Source organism: Quercus suber, unplaced genomic scaffold, assembly GCF_002906115.3.
Source record: "Quercus suber isolate HL8 unplaced genomic scaffold, Cork oak 2.0 scaffold_1016, whole genome shotgun sequence".
Classification (NCBI taxonomy): Eukaryota; Viridiplantae; Streptophyta; class Magnoliopsida; order Fagales; family Fagaceae; genus Quercus; species Quercus suber.
Window position 1 is genome coordinate 123,193 of NW_027070427.1, and position 23,184 is coordinate 146,376.

At 34.9% G+C, this 23,184-nt stretch overlaps 2 protein-coding genes across 3 annotated transcripts; one reads left to right on the top strand and one right to left on the bottom strand.

The window, feature by feature from the left end:
- Positions 1-1,202: 1,202 nt before the first annotated feature.
- On the top strand, positions 1,203-17,566 carry LOC112016382 (cullin-associated NEDD8-dissociated protein 1). 2 transcript variants are annotated; one of them, XM_024048945.2, is made up of 29 exons: positions 1,203-1,410; positions 2,300-2,393; positions 2,531-2,700; positions 3,596-3,806; positions 4,657-4,822; positions 5,546-5,675; positions 6,112-6,226; positions 6,732-6,889; positions 6,979-7,102; positions 7,230-7,280; positions 7,365-7,447; positions 7,752-7,836; positions 7,916-8,017; positions 8,123-8,221; positions 10,300-10,410; positions 10,496-10,579; positions 10,649-10,789; positions 12,041-12,133; positions 12,268-12,389; positions 12,517-12,679; positions 12,760-12,999; positions 13,712-13,960; positions 14,045-14,221; positions 14,332-14,478; positions 14,611-14,727; positions 15,179-15,347; positions 15,556-15,633; positions 15,717-15,855; positions 17,046-17,566. In XM_024048945.2, exons 2-29 carry the CDS (start codon positions 2,355-2,357, stop codon positions 17,140-17,142), a joined length of 3,660 nt encoding a protein of 1,219 aa, XP_023904713.1. In that variant the 5' UTR covers positions 1,203-1,410; positions 2,300-2,354; the 3' UTR covers positions 17,143-17,566. The 2 variants fall into 2 exon arrangements, with proteins under 2 accessions (XP_023904713.1, XP_023904722.1); XM_024048954.2 differs by having other exon boundaries at positions 2,318-2,393.
- Positions 17,567-19,793: 2,227 nt separating this feature from the next.
- Positions 19,794-21,759, bottom strand: LOC112016395 (UPF0481 protein At3g47200). Its single transcript, XM_024048961.2, has 2 exons — positions 21,638-21,759; positions 19,794-21,483 (listed from the first exon to the last, which is right to left on the bottom strand). The coding sequence occupies exon 2, from the start codon at positions 21,465-21,467 to the stop codon at positions 20,097-20,099; it is 1,371 nt and encodes a 456-aa protein (XP_023904729.2). The 5' UTR covers positions 21,468-21,483; positions 21,638-21,759; the 3' UTR covers positions 19,794-20,096.
- Between the last annotated feature and the right edge of the window lie 1,425 nt (positions 21,760-23,184).

Consider the following 23,184-nt stretch of genomic DNA (forward strand, 5'->3'; position numbering starts at 1 on the left):
TCATTGTGATGTGAGATTTGGCCATCTGCAAACGAGGGAAATGGCATGGTTAGCAGGTTACTATGTAAATTTTATGGATTTAACCTTAAAACAATCCCACATCGACTAAATACTTCCTATTAATGGTCTTTCATTACACGATTTGACTCCCCAAAAATCCCCAAAGTCACTTTCAATCATCAACTCGTATTAATGTCGAAGGATCTAGAAAATTAAGTTCCATGGTGAAAAAAGTTTTCTAGTCTTTCAGTTTTGGTTCATTGATAGCCATCACATAAAATATCTACCTACTCCTCTCTCTACCTTATTTGGGGGAGGTTTTTTTTCCTACTTATTTGGCTTATGTACAAAATTTTAAGTCTTTTTTTTATAGATACAACTGTACTTTTGTATAGTTTATAATTAAAACTTATAAACAAATGAAAATAAGGTATCATATGGGTGCACTTTTCGATATTAGATGTTTTGTCTATGTATTTTAAAGGTGGATCCATTAATGAATTGTAGTCAAGTGATTGACAAGATGCCTAACAATTTGTATATATAAAAAAAAAGATGCCTAACAATAGAGATGTTTACATGGATTGAAAAGTTATTTTCATTAGTATATTTTTGCTTAAAAATCTATCTGGCCATATTCACGAACATCTAAATTCACAAAAAAAATAAAAAATTTCTCAATTAAATGATATATTTCCTTACAAAAATATAAAAAATATAAGCCCAAATTAAATACATGTGCAAAGTACATGAGAATATGCTATACCCTACCTCCAATTCCAAAGAAGAGTGAATAGAAGGCAGTCTATGATAATCCAACTGTGCTTACTTATATATTATTTTATTTTATTTTATTTTTAAATTTGTTGAAGGAAAAATGGTGCGTTTCCTATACAGCTGTGTGAGCATCTCAACACGTGGACTAAACATAAAGATATTTTAAATCCCGGGCTTAAGCATGCCCAACTCTCTTATTTATAATGAGAAATTTGAACTAGTACCACTCCACTTATGAGCTTCAATAGTAAATGGTTACCTTATTACTTATTATTATTTTTTATTTATTTATTTTAATAAAGATAGCCTTTTTATTTTTATTTTATATAATCTTTAAGGTAACCTTATTACTCACTCTAATGGGTTTGGGTGACATGGGCAATTAGACATGGATATTAGATAAGTTTCCTATGTTACACGAAACACCGTAACATAAATATAGGGTTTTTAGCTTCTCCTTCACTCCGTTTCACCTTTTCTCTTTATTGTCACTGTTACCACTCAAACCCAAACACACAGAGCCAGAGACAGAGAGCGAGCGAGAGTGAGAGAAAAAGAGAGAGAGAGAGAGAGAGAGAGAGTCTGTATCTCTCTGCGTGTGATTTTCACAGTCTCTGACTGCTACAATCTCAGGTACGTCGCATTCGATTTCAAATTCCATTTCTCTCCTGAACTTCTTTTTTTCTTTTCTTGTTCTTCAATGTCTTTGAAGTCTCCGATTCGATTCGTTTCCTTTTTCTGTGCGTTTCGTTCCTTCTTTGATTTTGATTTTTTTGATTTTTAGGGTTCATAATACTGCAATTCACTCTCAACTTTATCGTAATTGCAAAATCAACGAAAGTTTCTTAGGGTTTTTGTTGTGAAAAGCTATGTGCGATTTTCATTTAGGTTTTCGGTGTTTAATCTAATGTAGATTCTCACATTGTTTGAGTTGGGTTTAGGATCGTCTATTTTTTTTTTTTTTTTGGGTTTAATAATTTTGAATTTACGTTGTACTTGATGATATGTTATATACGTGTGTATGTATTGGTTGGTGTAGGGTTTGTTTTGAATTCTGGGGTTTCTGACAGTATTTGAAATAATCGAAGGTCCTTTAGGGTTTAATCTAATGTAGAATTGTAGATTCTCACATTGTTTGTCTAGTTTTACCTTGCAGTTGATGATATGTATGTGTGTGTGTATATGTAACTATGTATGTAACTATGTATGCATCAGATGATGTATGGTTTGGGTTAGCTTTAGTTTGATGATTTAACTTATGTTTGTTCCTCTTCTTGGCATTTGTGAATTAAAGTTTGAAGAAAATAGAAGTTTTGTAGCTGATGCAACCATGAGTGTATGTTATATATAGATTTTTGTTATTTTTGAATTTGATATTTTTTATTGCTGTTTTTTCTAATGGGTTTCCTTCTTAGAGTTCAGTAATTCTTGAAGATATTTCATTTCAACTTTTGAACTTTATTTTGCATATGCACATTTAATTTTGTGATTGCTGGTTTCCTATTTTCTGTTTCCCTCTCAGAGATTTGGTATTTGTCAGTTAGATACATACAAGGCCTTAATTTTGTCGCGCTGAGATGGCGACGAATTTAGTGATGACCAGTATACTAGAAAAGGTATGATATTTTGAGCTTCTGTTTTTGTAGTTCTTTGTGTGATGACTCAATTTGAGTTAATTACTTGTGCAAGGGAAAACATATGTGGGCCAAGTATTTTACCAGCTATGTGTTGGCTGCTTTGTGTTCATTTGCAGATGACGGGAAAGGATAAAGATTATAGATATATGGCGACATCTGATTTGCTAAATGAGTTAAACAAACCGAGTTTTAAAGCGGATGCTGATCTGGAGATAAAATTGTCAAATATAATCATTCAACAGCTTGATGATGCGGCTGGCGATGTTTCAGGATTGGCTGTGAAATGGTATTGGACTTGTTGCTGCATCCCCCTTTTACTTGATCAGAGATGCTCTTGCTTGGCTACATGATTTTTGTTTCAATAATTCTATATTTTAATGATAGTATCTTTATTATTTTTTCACTTATCAAAAAATAAAATGATAGCATCTCTTCTTCAACCGTCATATTCAGTGTTTCTATTGGTGGTGTGTTTATATTTTGTACTAATGTGCAAGGGTGATGATAGGTTTCTTAACATCCTAGTTTCTGTCTTCTTGTGTTAGAATTACAATGTGCTGAAAGGGAACCATGTACCCTGTTCATTAATATTGTTTTGCATGAAGAGTATTTGTTAGTTTTGATGAAATTGATGAACTTTAACCTGCCGAACTATTATTGTTGCCACGTGTTGATGCATGTACTCAGTTGAAGATGGTGGTATTCACTGCAGTATTTTAAATATGCAACAGTTTTGATTTAAAAATCTGTAGAATGATAATTGTAGATAGCCACAATTCATTTTCTATGAAGTTCTACAGTGGTATTCCGGTGATTGGGTGCAATTGTGGGGTTTCCAATTTTGTCATGAAATTAATTTTTTATTTTTTTCAAGGAAGGCATGCATAATAAAAACCTTAGTAGGAATTATGTTATTAGTCCGACTGATTATGTGTAAAGTGTATGCAAGTGAAAGGTTTTGAGGGATAACCAACTGGTCCCAGCACCTCTTGTGGTGCCTGGGCACTAGGGTTTGAATCCCACTGGCCCCCTTTCCCTATTTACCTAGCAAAAAAAATTGCTTGCAAGTGGCGGGAAATTATGAAGAAAAAGAGTTGCATAAAGAGATGCAATAACATCAGTACTTCTGTTGCTCATTTCTTTACTTGATATATATTTCTTGTTTGTGTGTGGTGTTGCAGTCTTGCTCCATTGGTCAAGAAGGTCAGCGAGGCACAAGTTGTGGAGATAGCTAATAAACTCTGTGATAAACTGCTAAATGGGAAGGATCAGCATCGTGACATTGCTAGCATAGCTTTGAAGACAATAGTTGCTGAAGTTTCTACACAATCTCTTGCACAGTCTATTCTTATTGCAGTTACTCCACAATTGATAAAAGGAATTACTGGTCCCGTGAGTAACTAAAATTTAAATGTCACTTCCTTATCACATGAGAGATTTTGGATTTGAAATGAAAAATTTGTTCTTATCTGCTGAATAACCTTTTATGCCAATAGCTCTAGTTCAAATGGCTCATTCTCCCGTTGTGGGTTCAAGACCCACTGAATGCGTGTTACTTATCAATAAAAACAAGGTGAATACCCTTCCACAAAGGGAATCAAGTAATTTTAATTAGGAAATGAAATAATGTATACCAAGAATAATGAGCTTAGGTAAGTCAGCAGATCGTGTACATGTTAAAAAATAGTGAAACTTGAAAATAAGATTTGAGCACTTTACTCAGGAATAGCATAGAAGAGTATGACAACACTACAAACTCAGAAAAAGGAATGCATCCTTGTGCTGTTTCTGTACACATCCTGTGTATTGGTATTGCACTTCTTTTTTAACGAATTTATTTACCTAACAAAAAGGAATGCATCTGAAAAGACTTAAATAATTTTAATGTGCTTAGTTGGTCAGCAGATCTTGTGCATATTAACAAACAGTGTAACTTGAAAAGAAGATAAGAACGCATCACTCAATAGAACATAGTATGCCAACATTAAAAACTCAGAAAAAGGAAAGTAGCTGAAAGCATTGAAATGAAGAGAAAATTGAATTGGGATAACATCTTGGCTTCCCCATTTTCTATCTTTTTAGTTTGGTTTGGTTATATAATATGGCTCCCCAAAGGCAATGTATGATTGATTTTATGTTATATCTCCTATTCTATCATTTTGGTATTTATTTATTTCTTTCTGTATCATTTTCATTGATAAATTGTAGGCTTCCTGCTAATTTTGTGCTTCCATCTTTTTAGGGAAAAAGCACTGAGATCAAATGTGAATGTCTTGATATTTTATGTGATGTTCTCCATAAATTTGGTAATCTAATGGCAGCTGACCATGGGCTGCTTTTAAGTGCTCTTTTGTCCCAGTTGAATTCAAATCAAGCCAGTGTCAGAAAGAAGACTGTGTCTTGTATTGGTAAGCTTTATTAATTAGTTCCATTGATTGTGTGTATTAAATTTTAATTTGAGGTGGTGTTTGTTCAATGTTTTCGTTTTTCTGTTGCTTTATATTGAAGACTGTGTCTGGACTTAAACCTTTCTCACCAGTCATAACTCAGCTGGTCATTTTGGTCAATTTTAGAAAATAGGTTTTGTAGTTTTGATTTCCATAGTGTCTGGAGTCTGAAAATGCAATTGAACATGGCTTTTGATTTGATTTAGTGCCACTAGAATATTCAATTGTAGATACTGTGGATGTTGCAATTTGTGACCTTTAATGCGGAAAGTTCTCTTTTCACTCTATTATGGAAAGTGGAAAGTAGAAATGGTACACCTTTGTTTGAAATCCATTCTCATATCCTTTTTTTTTTGGGTGTCTGTTTGTATTTTAAATGAACTGTGAACAGCATATTATTCCTATTGTCAATTCCTTTTAAAGCTAAAGAAGTTAAAGATTTGTAGGTATGCAGGCAAACAATACAACATATTAACATACGTTATTGTCCTATTTACAAAGATAATACTCAGGGCATATAATAGCTATTTCTTTTGACTATGTTGGAATAGCCTAGAATTGTGTAGGACTAATGTGATGCCAGTCCAGTCCATTCCCTTCGGAAAAACTTAATATATTTGGATTTGTGACAATTTTTTCCCCAAAGGGTACAAAAGATTTCATGCAGCATTTTTTTGTCTTCAGCATCTCTTGCTTCTAGTCTGTCAGAGGATTTGTTGGCTAAGGCTACAGATGAAGTTGTTCGGAACTTGAGAAATAAGGGCACAAAATCAGAACTGACCCGTACAAACATTCAGATGATCGGTGCTTTGAGGTGAGCTTTATAATGTGTTCTCTGCATAATTATTTTCCAAAAAATTAAAAAGCACATTATTTTTGCTGTTTTCCTTAGTCAGTTGCAGGCTCAGTACTTATGGCATGTCAACTGTTTGTTTCTTTGCTTCAAAGCTGCACTTTGGGGGGTAAAAAAAACATGACAAGATAATTATGATGTTGGGATGGGCCACAATTCCCTATATGGAGTAATGAAGTATATTCTTTTTTGAAATTCCTTAAAATCATAATTATATATGAAAGCATGAACCTTGGCTGCATTAGCCTCTACATGTGTGCCATGTCTCACTCTCCTTTGAAATAAAAATGGAACTCTTTATTTAGCCTTCCACCTCATTATTATTATTATGTTTCTCACATTACTTATGAAAAATGATCTTTTTCTGATGTGTTATTAATCAACCATGGTGTCTCAGTCGTGCTGTCGGATATCGTTTTGGACCCCATCTTGTTGACACTGTTCCAGTGCTGATTAACTACTGCACAAGTGCATCGGAGAATGATGAGGAGCTTCGTGAGTATAGCTTGCAGGTACTGTGATATTTTTTGTTTATCTCTCTTTTGAGATTTTTCATTTTGTTCAGATTACTGCAATACATGTAGAGTGTATGATTTTTTTTTTTTGGATAAGTATGTAGAGTGTATGATCTTGTTTGGTACCTCCCTGTTTAAATGCCTTGGCTTGAAATTGCAATATTATTCTCCTCCCTTCCTCCACAGCTCCGCTCCTTGCTAAAACAAACTTGCCCAAAAAGGAAAAAAAACACCATTTTTTTATAGAAGGTAAAATATTATTTTTCTAAAATGTCTAATTAGAGGTGGCATGACTTCAAATGAAAATATTGTTTGCTTTCAAGAGAAGATAAGGGTACTATAGGAAATTGAAGAAGTAGGAAATTTTATTTTTAGAAAGTGTTCAACTATTTTTTGGACATCCCAAAAGAAAGCAAGGCATTTGAATCAGGACGGAAGGTATATTTGTTTTTGATATTTTCCTCCTGTGATTCTTCTCATATATGCTGAATTTTGATTGCAGGCACTGGAAAGTTTTTTGCTCAGGTGTCCTAGGGATATTTCTTCGTATTGTGATGAAATTCTTCGCCTTTCCCTGGAGTATCTAAGTTATGATCCAAACTTCACTGATAACATGGAGGAGGATACTGATGATGAGAGCCATGAGGAGGAGGAAGATGAGTATGTTTTGCTCTGATTTATGTGAGTTAATACATTACATTTTATGGATAGACTTGTTTAATTATGTGTGGTCACTATATTTGTTGTAGCGAGAGTGCAAATGAATACACAGATGATGAGGATGTCAGCTGGAAAGTCCGACGAGCAGCAGCCAAATGCTTAGCAGCATTAATTGTATCTCGTCCCGAACTGCTTTCAAAGCTATATGAGGAGGTATCTTTAAAATTCTAAATTTGTTCAGAAGTGGAGGAAATCAGTCATCATTTTGATCATAATTTCTTATATAGTTTTGAGTCTTGTTAGTTATAATTCATAATACATTTGATTCTTTTTTGTGCAGGCTTGTCCAAAATTGATTGATAGATTTAAAGAGAGGGAAGAAAATGTGAAGGTATAGCTTCAATGAATTATTTTTGGATATTTAATTACTAATTATGTTGTTGGTTATCTAATATTGTAAATTGTAATGTTGCAGATGGATGTCTTCAATACATTCATTGAGCTGTTGCGTCAAACTGGAAATGTGACAAAAGGGCAGAATGACATGAATGAATTGAGGCAAGTTAATTTTTATGTTCTAGTGTCAAATGTTAACGAACCACTTCCAGCCTTTTCATAGTGCTCACTGGCTTCTTCTTCTATTTATTTAAATTTTCTGATGTAGAGAAAATAATTAAATATTTTAGATTTTTTATGTTGAAGGCCTAGTTCATTTAGTGGTTGTGTTTTTTTTAAGCTTTTGGCATTTTTTTTTCCTTCAATACTTGTTTGATTGCTGTTTGTGGTAATTGCTTTTACTTGCTAGCATTACTGCAAATGTTATCAATAAAAAACTAATGCTAAATTTTGAAATTTTGTCCAGTCCAAGATGGTTATTGAAGCAGGAAGTGCCAAAGATTGTTAAATCTATAAATAGGCAGTTACGTGAGAAATCCATCAAGACAAAGGTAGAAATTGCTGATATCATTGTGGATCATAGGTAATGGACCCATTAATCTTGATTGCATTCATTTTGTCTGTTTGCAGGTTGGGGCATTTTCTGTTTTGAAGGAACTTGTGGTTGTCTTGCCAGACTGCCTTGCTGAGCACATTGGATCACTAATTCCAGGAATTGAAAAAGCATTAAGTGTGAGTAAATAGCCTGCCGTTGAAAGTGTATTGAAACTCGTCTATTTTTCTCCTTGATACTGAAATTTTCCATTTCCCTAATGTTTCTTCTTTATTCATTTCCAGGATAAATCCTCTACCTCGAATTTGAAGATTGAAGCTCTTATATTTACTCGATTGGTGTTAGCTTCACATTCTCCTCCTGTGTTCCACCCTCACATTAAGGTATTAGCACTTGTCGTGTGTGTTTTAACTGTCTTACGTGAGCATGAGAAAAGAATCATGTCTTTCCTGTATTCTGATGTTGAATAGAGGTGATTCTATTCTGTATTATTTTAAGGGGCTAAGATGGACTGATTTGACTGAGACTTGGTAGGTCAATGCTATGCAATGAAGACCTATTTTTTTTTTTCCCTCTGTTCTGTATTATTTTAAGGGGCTAGGATGGACTGACTCGACTGAGACTTGGTAGGTCAATGCTACACAATGAAGACCAATTTTTTTGCCTCTCCCTCTCTACTTACTTGCGTGTTCTCAGGGCGAGAGTTAATAATGTGGGCCTATTCAATTTTTGGGTACATTGTCTGAAATGTAAACAGTATTTAGACACCAAAATCCACCCCCCCACTGGAAAGAAAAGGGTTTAATCAGTAGTTGATGCTTTAAGGGTGTTGTTTGAGTATGTTATGGTTTCAAAGCAATATTCCTCATTTGGCCAACCATTGAAATTTGATTTTTTTGGATAATATAATATGATTTTTACTGCCTCCGTAACATCTGTCAAAATTGGAGATCTATGTATGATGTGATGATTTTCTGAACATATTTCTGGCTACAATCTTTGCGAACATATTTTCTGGTGACCTTATTAGAGAATTTGATGGCCAAAGTTTAAACTGTATGTGTTGATTCCTCAAATCAAAGTTTATCTTTTTTAGACATCTATCAAAATCAGAGATTGATGTTGGATTTGATGATTTTCTGCCAGAAGTTACTACTTACTACCCATTGTCCGGCTACAATTTTTTGTGAACCTATTTTCTGGTAATGTTAGTAGAGATTTTGCTAGCTGAAGTCCAAATTGTATGTGTTGATTCCTCAAATCAAAGTTTATCTTTTTAAAAAAGAGAATGATTTCAGTCCTTGTTCTTGTAATAGGCCCTCCCTGCATCTTCATTCTAGATTTAATCAGTAGTTGATGCTTAAATGTGTTTGGTGGGGTTTGAGTATCATATGGCTTAAGAACAATATTACTTATTTGTCCAATCATTGAATTTTGAATTTTTTGTGATAAGACAATATGATTTTTACTGCCTCCACAACATTTTTCCAAATCGGAGATCCATGTTTGATTTGATGATTTCCTGCCATATGTGACTCTCCATTGTACAGATACAATATTTGTGTTTATATTTTCTGGTGACCTTATTAGAGATTTTGCTAGCCAAAGTCCAAATTGTTGTTCAAAACAAAGTTCCATCTTTTTCTAAGAGAGGCCGATCTCAATCCATATTCTTGTAATAACCCCTACATCATCTTCATTCTTGGTATCCTACTTGCACACAGGATGATCAACGCGTGATCAATGTCTTTAACTCGATTGCATTTAGAATTTAATACCTTGTGGAAAAGTAATCCCTACATTTGTTTACAGTTTGCCCTGTTTGTTTTTTAGTAGTCGTCTCAGTTTGAGCCACTTGATTATCTTTTCCATTGTACGTAGACCTTCTTACTTGCTAGTGTATCATTTGTAGAAGAGGTTTTGTTCGCAAACCAAAGTGAAGCTTTGCTATTAATTAGAAAACCTTGAGTCCCCCCTGAAGCTGCAATTTTAATTTCAAAAAAGAGGCCCCATCTCAGTCCATGTTCATGTACTATGACAAGCATCTTAACCTTCATTGCACTTGTGTAAAAAAAGAAGGGCCATCTTCATTCTAGGAATCCTCTTTGTACATAGGGGAGATTCACAATGACGAATATATGCAATTTGGTTTCCTTTGGTAGTCAGTGCTTTGAAGAAAGTGAAAGGTTTATGCTATGTCATGCAGTCCTCGATCAGTTTGAGACACTTGATTACCTTTTCTATCGTATGTGTCATATTCTTACTTGTAGTGGTGTTAGTGTTTTTTGCTATGTTAAAATACACTCTCCTGTAACATGTTTCTTGAGTAATTCTTTGTTAACATGTTTCAAGCAATCAGTATGACCACTGTTATGTGTATCGTCATGATGAGTACACAAAAATAGAAAACACTGTGATTGTACTGTCTGGTTCATTTACGTTTTAAACTATGTTATTGCAGGCTCTTTCTGGTCCTGTCTTATCTGCTGTTGGTGAGCGTTATTATAAAGTTACAGCTGAGGCATTAAAAGTATGTGGGGAACTTGTCCGTGTTGTGCGGCCAGATATTGAGGTGACTTTATTATTCACTCTTACTCTTTGAGATCTTGTTTGGTCATCTTCTAATCTTTGAATGGTTTTTTTTTTTTTTTATGTAGGGTTTTGGTTTTGATTTTAAAGCATATGTTCATCCCATTTACAATGCTATAATGTCACGCTTGACAAACCAAGATCAAGATCAGGTCAGTGGAAATTCTAATAGAAGCTCTCCTTGAATGTTTCAATTGTGTCTCATGTGTCTTCTTTTCCAGGAGGTTAAGGAGTGTGCTATCTCTTGCATGGGACTTGTTGTGGCAACATTTGGTGATAACCTCAGTGCAGAGTTGCCTGCATGCCTTCCTGTACTTGTTGATCGGATGGGAAATGAGATAACCCGGCTTACAGCTGTGAAGGTTGGTTTGTTGCATATGTTGTACGTATTTAAGGTCTTTTAGCTGGATTTTGTGCATGTGCATGTGCATGTGCAGTTACTTGTCTATGTCATTGTCACTTGTTTGAGCTTTATTGTCTAAAAAGGTTGTACCCAATGCACCAGGCTCTTGCTTTTGTGAGTCTAGGCAATTTGAAGTGGTTGGTAGACAACCTTTTTATTATTATTTATTATTATTATTTTTTTAATTTTGATAAGCAATAAAGATTTATTGATATAAAAAAAGAGACACCCAAGTGTACATGGGTATGGATCAAATAAAAAAATTACATAAATCAAGTAAATCCAAAATTGAAGAAAATGATTGGTTTCTCCACACCGACAACCAGTCCATTAAGGTTCTGAAAATGAATAACTTGAGATTAGGTAGAGAATGCTCATTATCTTCAAAGCACCTACTATCTCTTTCCTTCCAAATACACCACTCCAAACAATGAGGAACAACAATCCATACATATCCATTATGATGGCGACCAAACTGACCTTGCCAGGAAGCAAGAAGCTCAACAACAGACTTTGGAAAAATCCAACATACTCCAAATAAACTTAGACTCATAGCCCACAGATTCATAGCAACTGGACAATGAAGGAAGAGATTGTCAATAGTTTCACTATTACACTTGCACATATAACACCAATCCGCAACCTTTGTATCTGTGTGTGTGTGGTATATAATGAAGCCTTTTTTGTCCCAAATGAGCTCAGAATCTATAGTTGGATGCATTTCCTTGACATTTCTAACTGCCCACAACATGTAATGAGTTCGTATTTGTTGGTCAACTTCATTTGCATCTATTAGATGCACTATTTAAATGTTAGAAAAGTAAGTGTTATGCTACTGATAAAAAGAAGAAGAAAGAAATGTAGTTATGCCTAAACTTCTGAACAGTTGTGCTAAATAATGTTAGAATTGGAGTCAAGTTGGAAAAGGAGCAAAAATTTCATCCATGTCCTATGTTCTGACTACCATTTGTGTGTGCGTGTGTATCAGTGGGATTGGGGCTGAATATGGGAAGCTGTCTGAGCAATCTATTTATCAGACTCAAGTGTTCAACTGAACAGTATTTCTATCTATATAGTTGATTATCAGATCTGTGCATCACACTAGGTAGTCATGTATAGTATATGTGGATGTGTGGTTCATGTTTGTGTGTGTGGACGTGCCCATCACTGGATTATGGTAATCTAAAAACTTGATGTGTTCTGTATCCAGGCATTTGCTGTCATTGCTGCCTCTCCACTTCAAATAGATTTGTCATGTGTTTTGGAGCATGTAATTGCAGAATTGACGGCATTTCTACGGAAGGTATGAAGATTATTTTGTTTGCTGTCTTCTTAATGATATTTTTAATGATGCTCAATTTCTTGCAATGATTTTTAAGAATCACTCAACGTCTGCTGAATGAATTTCTGAATTTTTTTGTTTGTTTTGGAAAACAGGCTAATCGGGCTTTGAGGCAGGCTACATTGGGAACCCTTAATTCCCTGATAGTTGCTTACGGTGATAAAATTGGTCCATCTGCTTATGAAATTATCATTGTGGAACTTTCATCTCTGATAAGGTTTTCTCTTGTTTCTTCACCTTTTTAGCCCCTCCTCCCCCCCCTCTTTTATTTCAAAGTCAGGTATGGTTCGTGCCCATGTTGATTACATTCTAATCCTGGTGATTCTCAATAATCTATATTCCAGTGATTCGGACTTGCATATGACGGCTCTTGCCCTGGAACTATGTTGCACCCTGATGGCTGACAGGAGGTCAAGCCCAAGTGTTGGTTTGGCTGTTAGAAACAAAGTTCTTCCACAAGCACTAACATTAATCAAAAGCTCATTGCTGCAGGGGCAAGCCCTTTCGGTATGTCAATCTGCATTCTTGGACTTGTGTTTTGATCTAGAATATATGCTTGTTAAAAACCTTCTTTGTTGTAATTGCAGGCTTTGCAAAGCTTTTTTGCTGCATTAGTTTATTCAGCAAACACTAGTTTTGATGTCTTACTAGAATCTCTTCTTTCAAGCGCTAAACCATCTCCACAGTCGGGAGGCGTTGCAAAACAGGCTTTGTATTCAATTGCGCAATGTGTGGCTGTTCTCTGCCTTGCTGCTGGTGATCAGAAATGCTCATCAACTGTTGAAATGCTTACTGAAATCCTGAAAGATGACAGCAGTTCCAATTCAGTAAGTTCTTTTTTCTAGGTGTTGGCATCATTTGTATGTCAATGTTATACCTGAAATGACTTCATTGTTGGATGTTAGATTTTGACTGATGATTATTCCATTATAGATTCTCTGTTCAAGATTTTTTTTTGACTGAGTCAGTCTTCTGTTGTGGTTGCTTGAAGTTTATGGAGTTCATGTGATGTTTGATTAGATAGAAATGTAAAGATGTATTAATGATAATGAAATTTTTTTAAAGAATTAATGTGTAAAATACAATGTGGTTTATTGGGTAGGCTGGTTTTATCTTTGTAATTCTGCATTCCATTCATTTATGCATATGCACATGTACACAAACACACATGTATTGAAATCAAATGGAATGCTGGATTCTTTTATCTCATTTTTAGTACCAGACTTGTGCATCATGTTTGCCTGGTTCTATGAGATTTGATCACATTTTCAAGATTTCAGTTTTTAAAATGCGTTGGAATGACAGATGGCTTGTGTTTGGTGCATGTGCATGCAACCCTTTGTAATACAATGAAGACTGTAGTCAATTAATAAACTCTGAAAAAATCTTTCATTTTCTCCTGCCTCCTCCCTAGGACCAACACCCCCCCCCCCCCCCCCCCCGGCGCTTTCTTTCATATTCTGATTTTACTACACTAGACTGATTTTTAATCTTTTTTGTATTCTGCCAATTACAATCACTGTCGTTATTCCTTTTTAGGCTAAGCAGCACCTTGCCTTGCTATGTCTTGGTGAAATTGGGAGAAGGAAAGATCTAAGCTCGCATGCACATATTGAGAATATTGTTATTGAATCGTTTCAATCTCCTTTTGAAGAGATAAAGTCTGCAGCCTCCTATGCTCTTGGAAATATTGCTGTTGGTAATCTGTCCAAGTATCTGCCTTTTATCTTGGACCAAATTGATAATCAGCAGAAGAAACAATATCTTTTGCTTCATTCCTTGAAGGAGGTGTGTGCACTAAATTACCATTATAGCTTGGAGCTGGATACGTTCCTATACATTGTTCTAATTTGTGTTTATCTCATGTTGCAGGTAATTGTCCGACAATCTGTAGATAAAGCAGAATTCCAGGATTCTAGTGTTGAGAAGATTCTTAAATTACTATTCAACCACTGTGAAAGTGATGAAGAGGGTGTTCGTAATGTTGTAGCTGAGTGTCTGGGGAAAATTGCACTTATCGAACCTTCAAAACTTGTTCCAGCACTTAAGGTACTTGATCAAATCAATTTGTTGACTTCTCCTCAAGCTTTTGATGAATTCTTTATTTTTACATTTGATGGAGGTGTGTGTGTTTGTTTTATACTCTTAATTTCCTATAGGTACGAACAACCAGTCCAACTGCATTCACTAGAGCTACGGTTGTCATTGCTGTAAAATATTCTATAGTTGAGAGGCCTGAGAAGATAGACGAGATTATATACCCTGAGATCTCATCATTCTTGATGCTTATAAAGGATCATGACCGGGTGAGTCTCATACCTTGGCATCTCATCATTTTTCTTTAAAATATCTTATAGCTTTCCTTCATCCTCTCTGGGTAGTAGTGGGTTGGTTTGGGCTTTGAACCATATAATTACTGATTTTTCATGGGCATGCAGCATGTTAGGCGTGCAGCAGTGTTGGCTTTAAGTACGTTTGCTCACAATAAGCCAAACCTAATCAAGGGGCTTCTTCCAGAATTATTGCCGCTTCTTTATGATCAGACAATTGTTAAGGTAACTTCAGATTTTGACATTGTTCATGTTAAATGATTCTTTTCCGTAATCTGAAGTAGTATGTTATTGATAATGCCTGTGCATTTGATTTGGGGTAAATGATTTTATTTATTATTGACTTGTTAGTTGCTCGCTGGATTAGTATTTGGAACTTATTTGGTGCAGTTAGTACACATCTTCATTCCATTAAAAATGCTTTGGCTATGCTGATGTTTTAGTTTGCTTAACTGTTGTACTTTCATTTTATTGTGATTTATTATTCGGCTTTCATGTGTAGACCTATGAATGATCGTATTAATGTGGCTTGGACATTTCGTTCCTTTTTTATTTTTATTTCCAATTAGTTTGTGCTCTCTTCTTTCTTTTTTACTCGTTTGTATCTTTATCTATTGTTCACCAGTGACATATTGATGTATTGTAATGATGTTCTGTTTTTAAATTTCTCGCGCAGCAAGAATTAATAAGGACAGTTGATCTTGGTCCTTTCAAGCACATTGTGGATGATGGACTTGAGTTGAGAAAGGCTGCTTTTGAATGTGTGGACACATTGCTTGATAGTTGTCTTGACCAAGTGAATCCTTCTTCTTTTATTGTTCCATACCTGAAATCCGGTCTGGATGGTGAGTTGGTTTTTTTTCTCCTGCCTGTACTTTTTTATTCTCACTTAGTGTACTTTTCGTATTCAGTTAGACTTGTGTTGGACAGTGATGTTAGATTCAACTTTCTAATGCTTTTAAATTTTATCTTTCAAATTAAATGCTGTGATTGGTAACGTAATGGTGTTCATGGTTTTTGTTGCTTCAACAACTAATTTGGATTCTCTTTCAGATCATTATGATGTCAAAATGCCTTGCCACCTTATCCTTTCAAAACTTGCGGATAAGTGTCCATCTGCTGTATTGGCTGGTTAGTGATTTCATTGATTTTGCTTAACTAAGATTTAGCTGAGCTTCGGACATTCTATCTAATGTTAGTTTTGTACTCTTCAGTGTTGGATTCACTGGTGGATCCTCTGCAGAAGACTATCAATTTTAAGCCAAAGCAAGATGCTGTCAAGCAAGAAGTAGATCGTAATGAAGACATGATTCGCAGTGCTCTTAGAGCAATTGCATCGTTGAATCGCATAAGGTTTAGTTCTCTACTTTATTGGGTTACTTAATTTGGTGTCCTATTTGTTGTGTGGTTTTCTTATCCATTTCTAATTTTTCTGGTAGTTTAACCCTTATCATGATTAGGTAATACTGTCCTTTATTTTAAAGATTGGGGGTGGTCATAGAGGCCGTGTGAACTAGAATCTTGTTCTAACTCAGCTTTGTAGGCCAAAATTCTGAGCCTAAGGAGGAAAGGGTTGTTTAGTCAATATATTTGCCTTAATTGATCCCTTTCACAGAGTGCTGATTTGTTTGTAATTTTCACACTGCTTGAATTAAGATTTCTACTATATAGACAAGTTTAGAGAAAAGCTTTTTTGAAATAAAGCTCAAGAATGTCTTTTATTGATAACTTGGACCTGTCTTACAGGCTCATACACTTGATTTGTCTTTCTTCTTTATTATTATTATTATTTTGGGGGCAGGGTTTTGCAATACTGATTTATCTAATGCTTTGATTTGTCTTTTCTTCTTTATTTCATCCTTTTTTTGGGAAGATTTTTTGGGGGCTGTTTTCTCTTGCCACTTTATCCAAGGAGCTTAATATACATACTTTCCATCATGTTTACTGGAGATTTCATCCTCCTGAAGAACACAACCCCCACCCCACACCACACAGCCCCCACCCCCACCCCCCCCCCCCCCCCCGGGCGGCGGGCGTCTTTTTAATACATTACCTAAGTGACTTTTTTCAACCTGTCAATTGTCAACTTGTGAATTGGACTTTGCACCATGCTGTAGTGCCTTAGGGAGAATCAGTTGACAATCTAGATATTGCATTAGTGTAAGTAGCTGGGTTTGTGATAAAATTTGTGGTTAAGTTGGCTATTACATTGCCAATGAGCCTTCTCCCATAACAATTGATTGGAGGGTGAGGTTATGGGTTCATGACTCTCTTGGTGCGTGTGAAACTTATCAGTCAAATAAATAAAAAAACATTTGATGCAACAGTATGTTGGGAAGTGAGAATTGAGACTCCACTTTGAGTAGCCGTCTCATCATTAAACTTGTGGATGGAGTATTTAACTTTTGTTATTTGACATCAATGAACAGAGCAGGCCTTCCTTCTTTTGCCTACACCTTCTCTCTCTTGTTTATGCCCCTGAATATTGAGTGTCTTATGAATGAATCTCTTCTAATGCTCTACCATATTCTTTTATTCTGCAGTGGAGGAGATTGCAGCCTTAAGTTCAAGAACCTTATGACTGAAATATCAAAATCTCCTACGCTATGGGACAAGTACTATTCCATTAAGAATGAGTGATGGACATATCAAGACCTAGCTGTCATAGTGTTATATCGGAGTTTCCCTGCAAGGAATGATGGAATAGAAAATTGCTCCGATGATGCATAGAAGATAAGCTATTTTGGTCAGAAAAAGGTTGAAGTGGTAAGGGTCATGTCACCATGTTCGTATGGGGAAGACGACATGTATAGGCTATGCATCTGTCATTTGGTTATATGATGGCATGACCATTACTCTCCCCCCAGCCCATGATTTGGGTTGAAAATGCGGAATATTTGTTTGCATTTGAGGCAGAGTAGAGTATACAATTACTTGTATTGATGAACAGATATGGAAATGCAATCCAATAGATATTTTTGTCTCTTGAGCTTGATTGTGTCCACTTACATATGATTATTGTCATTTGCAGCTATAATGAATGAACTTCTAGCCCCTTCTCTTATGGTGTTGCTATCAGCTTCTCCAAGTTTGGTTCATTTCTTAATTTGCACTGCTCTGCCATTATTTTTTTTAATGAGAAAGCAGTTTGTTCTGCTTTTATAGCACTCTCACCGAGCAGCATATTGGATTTATATATTATTCAACATGTCCATTTAAGTAAATAAGTCAGCAAAAATTAAATTACGAGGAACTAATTGCAACCAAAATACACAGCTAATACATATATCAAACTGTTGTAATTATGCTGGGCTATACTTAACTGAGAAAACGTAATAGGGCCTCTGGTTCTATTATCAACCATTGCCCAACTTAGTCGTGGATGAGGTCTGCCTGACAGCCCATTTCTCCAGGCCCAGTTTGTTATGCAAATTGCAGCTTCTTCTGGTAAGGGGCTATCTGGCATATGCTTAAAGTTTAGGTATTAATTGGGCTAAATTTGGCAGTACAGGGTATGTGAGTGCAAAGTGCAACTACCCTAAATGGAATGGATATCCGTATAGGAGTGACCATGACAACTTATTTGAGGGGAAATTAATAAATGGAATGGAATTTTGAAGAAATATGAGTTTTGTAGGAAGGAATATGGTAAATTAATAATTTTAAGTGAGACATTTTCTTATATCTAAATACCTATTCATATATTCTGTTTATATATATATATATATATGTTTTGATAGATGCAAATTATTAATTCACCTATTGTTTTCAAGTTTTGCTAAAAACCTCTTTCTCATGCTAATCCAATCAATATTTCTTGTGCCATAGTCAATTCTAGGTAGAGTTTTATCAATTTTATTTTATAAAAAATGTACAGAAATAATGATAATAAGTATTGTCAATAAAATTTTGTAAATAATACCTGCATAATTGTTTTTTAGTTTTTTTTTTTTTATATAAAATATTTTAATGCATTATTTTAAATATTTTCTTCTACTTGTAAAAATTATTTAAAAACTTTTAATTATGGAAATAAATCCAAACTTGCTGCCCTTATGCCCCTGGTCCACACAGACAACCATGTCACAGGTAATCATGCTTGTGGAAAGGGGCATGGTACTACATGTCTACCCCTCCCGTGCCTCATGGTAGGAGGAAGCACCTTCATTGTTGCCAACGATGGTTGTGGCTAATGCTTGTGACGGCGCATGTGTGCGGAAGCATGTTTGTGTTATATATTGACTAGTGAGGGAGATATAGAGAAGTTTGTAACTCTTGGGCACTACTTCACCATTGTATTTAGTAGGTCGAATCAGGCTATTTAAGCAATTACAAGGTGTTCTAATTGCAATTGGATTAGTTTTATTGAGCTATTAATGGAGATGTGGCTAATGCTTTTTTTGGGTTGTGATGTAGAAATCAAAAGGTTTTTAGGTTGAGTTCTTTGGTTTTAATCTTTGATGACACATCACGTGTTATCTTTGGTCTACATTCTCTTTACTTACTGCCCTTTACATGACTACTTTGCTCAATTATTTTATCCATGCAATTGTTGGGTGGTTCGGTTAATTAATTGGCTAATTACGTAAATTTTGCTTTTATTGTATTTAGCCTAAAATTAATTAAATTGTAATTAAAATTGGGGGTTTAAAAAAGCACCTTGTAATCAGGTTAGAGCACTTTCTTGTGGTATCAAGTATCATAGCCAATGTCATGGATTTGAGTCAAGGGAGTGTCATTATGAAGGAGGATTGTTGAGGGCACCACAATTTGATTTCTTATAACCGCTTTAAAAAAGGCCTGCGGGATTCAATGTCGAATGTCATAAAAAACTTAACATTGTATCTTCTTCATCACCAATTAGTTTTGAGGTTGAATGACACAACTCACAGTTCGACAGATAAAATGACGAAAATATATACATGTAAATGAAATCAATTTAGTCTATGAAGATCCATTATTTTCAACCCCAAATTTTGGGACTAGACCTTGATTGTAGTTGTTGTTAAATTAATTATAAAAAGTACTAATTTTTGTTTGGTAATGTTTATGGCTGACCCTGATCAGTGAGTAGTTGTTGTTAAAGTAAAAAATATATCGATCCAAATTGATCCCAAATTCTAGCTCCGTAGATATATACGACTTTTAAGGCCAGCAAGTGCCTATTTAACTTCAAAGAAGGCCAATCTCTTACAGCCATTACCTGCTGAATTTTGGTAAAATATATCTGAATCTGATGGCTTTTATTGACTTCATCAACCTTCATATATATAGGCTTACAAAAACTGAAACTATAATGTGATAGACAATTGAAAAGTAAACGTGATAGAAGCAAAAGTGCAAAACTCCTGATCACACTATTCAGATAAATATATACTATCCTAAAGCAAATAACAATCCTATCCAAGCCAAAGGAAATAACAGTCCACTCCAAGCTTTTTATTCAGATAACAATTAGATAATAATCAAGAAAAGACAAGAATTTTGCAGCAACCCAAACTCTTCCTCAAGCAATTTGCAACTGTGGCTCAACGTGCATTTACGTGCTACCATACATTACACACTGCACTTGCACCGTATTTATGGAGAGGCAATCAAACAATAGGCACTATTTGGATGATAGAGCATACGGTTTGTATCAAAGTGAGCACCAATAAAATAATAGCAGCAATGGTAGAGGCCACTCTCCAGGGAATGCTAAAATATTGATGTCTTAATATTGCCTTCCATCTGTGCCAAGTTTTCTCATAGAACTCATTCAACTCTTCACAAAGACGGCATAAATTAGAGTCCATATTACTCCTATAGATTCCCCTGTTAAGATTGTTAATCATTGATGTTATCACATTGTTGCCGCCTAGGGAATTAACAATGATTCCCTTATTACTAAGCAAATCCACGTCTTTATCAGTATTGATAAGACGATCCAGTATTAAGTAGAAATCTGTGAAGTATCTGTCTCTTCTATAAGAACATTGCTCTAATGCCATAATATTTCGAACATAAACTTCCGTATAATCCTGGAAATCTAAGAGTGGAATTTTCAACACCCCTTCTTTGAAACTTAGGTCCAGCGCGCATTTACTTGGAACCACCTCAGATTTTACTCCTGCCTCACGCAGTTGTGTAGCCAACTCAAATTTTACTCCTGCCTCACGCAGTTGTTTAGCAGAGTACTTAGGAAAAACCATTTTAGGGTTTCTCTGTGGTAGCTTGTCGTGTGGAGGTAGTGCAAAGAATCTAAGCAGATCAGTGAAGTGTTTTATTTCCCCTTCGGGGGCTTTATTATGAATGTTCCAGTACTTAAAGAAGTCAAAGGTGAGCTGGATTAAAGAAAGGGAGTTTGAGCGAGAGGGTAAGGCGAGGTGGTATATTTTCTTAATAACAAAGAATGGTAGCTGATTTTCAAGTAATAGCAACTCACCCGCCACCATATTTTCAAGCCATGGTTCCACAATCATAGGATCGTCTTCTTTCAAGAAAAGGTCAAGAATGAAGGTCACATCCAACATGATCATTTTCACAAAATCATCTCTTTCAAGCTGAACAGTGTCTACATAGCAAGGTCGAATGATATCTTCCATCTCCCTTATAGTGGTTACTAAATTCTCCGAGTTGATCTCAATCTCAGCCCGTTGCATGAAGCTCTTGAAATATCTTGCTTTATACTTCTCCATTTTTTGAAATTTTTCTTTGTGGTGGTGATAAGGACCAATTGAAATAACCTGAGGAATGTAGGCTTCTCCATTCCATTTGCGAAGGTGATCCAGAACTCTGTAGATACGGCACTCATCCGATACTGGAATCTCCGACGTTTTCAACATTGTTTCGATGTCAATTACCAACTGTTCATTTTGATTTTCATTTCCACTTGAAGTTCTCGATTCCACTGGAATTTCAGTATTTTCATTTTTTATTGAAGAATTTGCTTCTTGCTGAATTTGCCCACTCGCTGAATTCTCCATCTATCAAGTTGTGTTCCTTAAATTTCATGATAACAAACACAAGAGTCCCATAATTAGAAACAATAGCTGATGGCCCACTTAATAAAGGTCACTAGACTCATTACCTTTAAAATTAAACTAGCCTAATGGCAGCTGAAAGAAAATTAAATATGAAATGTTATGGAACCTACCTCGGTTAATTGTGTAGCAGCTGAAACTATCAACAACTCATGGCATGTATGGTTGTCAAAGCGATCAAATTAAGCCCATATATAAGGACGAATAGATAAGACTACTGCAACTTTAAACTTCATTAAGTAGGTTGGGTAAAGGTGGTCTAGTACGTTCTCTGAATCCTGCCAAAGAGACAAAACGAATAGAGATTTAAAAAAAAAAAATATTTGGTTGCTTTCGAAAAGTACAAGAGCAAGAAGGTTCAATGAAAACTTATCTACGGACCTTAACCATTGCATATAAAGGATGGATTGGCCAATGAGAGGATAGATATAGAGATATTTTCCTTTTGTTTTTGTTTTGGAATCTTTTGTTCAGAAGCATAAAAGCAAAGATAGGTGCAACAGCTTTTTATGAACAGGACTCGTATTGCATGTTATGTTCGAAAAGAATAGAGCAATGCTGCATTTTGTAACATTTTTATAAATTGTTGTTATAGTCAACTTTTTATTGGTTTTTATCTAAACTCACCAATATCATCACTTTTTTATTTACTAATAATTACTTATTACATCAATAGTTTGTAAAAATTTTGGTAAAAAGGTTTGTATCTCTAACATCTTCCAAAAAAATATATAACTCAGTCATTAGGGCCTTTTGCATATAGATAATGGATTGGCCAAAGTCTTTGAAACAAAAAATCTCGTATTGCATGATATGTCATTGAAAAGAATAGCCCCGCTGTTAAGTATCTTTGCAAATAAATAATGGATTGGCCCATTCTAAATAGACCCCATCATATATAACATATTACTATATTTTTGTTGGTATATTTTTTGAGATAGCTATAATATGCTACAAAACTCTTTAACCCACAAAATTTTTAATTAAATACTTTTTGTATGGAGAAATGCTAATTAAACTACAAAGCTTTTATCTTGAAATCTAATATTGATCTTAAATATATTAGCAAGAAGTTATAATAGGTAAAATGTTAGGAAAGGAATATAAAATCCTAAGTAAATGTTGTAAATGACGCTATTGCTTTTTGTTGTGCATAAGAGTTAGAAGATAAACTTAAATTATTGGTCTTTAAAGTTTATTTATCGGGTACTTTTAGTCCGTGAAATTCCAAATGAGTGTCATTGGTTCCTAAAATTTCAAAAATGAATGTCATTAATCTCTCCATCAAATTGCATTAGTTTCTTTACTTATGTATTTAATGAAGTGATGAGGTGACATTTTTTAGAACACACACACATATATAGATATTATACGAGATAGAAATTCTACTCTAATTTAATCTAAGTATATGTGTATAAAACTCTCTCTTAGATAATTAAATTTCAGCCCTTGCTCCCCTAACTCCACAAGAACTTAATACTTGTGAAGTGAGCAGTGGTGCCTTATTTTATATTTTAAAATTACTTGTAAATGTATTTTGACCTAAACCGGTTCTAAGTGGTCTGCCCACCCAATTCAAACAAGTTAGCCCAATTCTAACAAGTTAAACAGGTTAATTCGTTTGAATTGAAGAAAGAGAAACATAAACAGAAAGATGTAG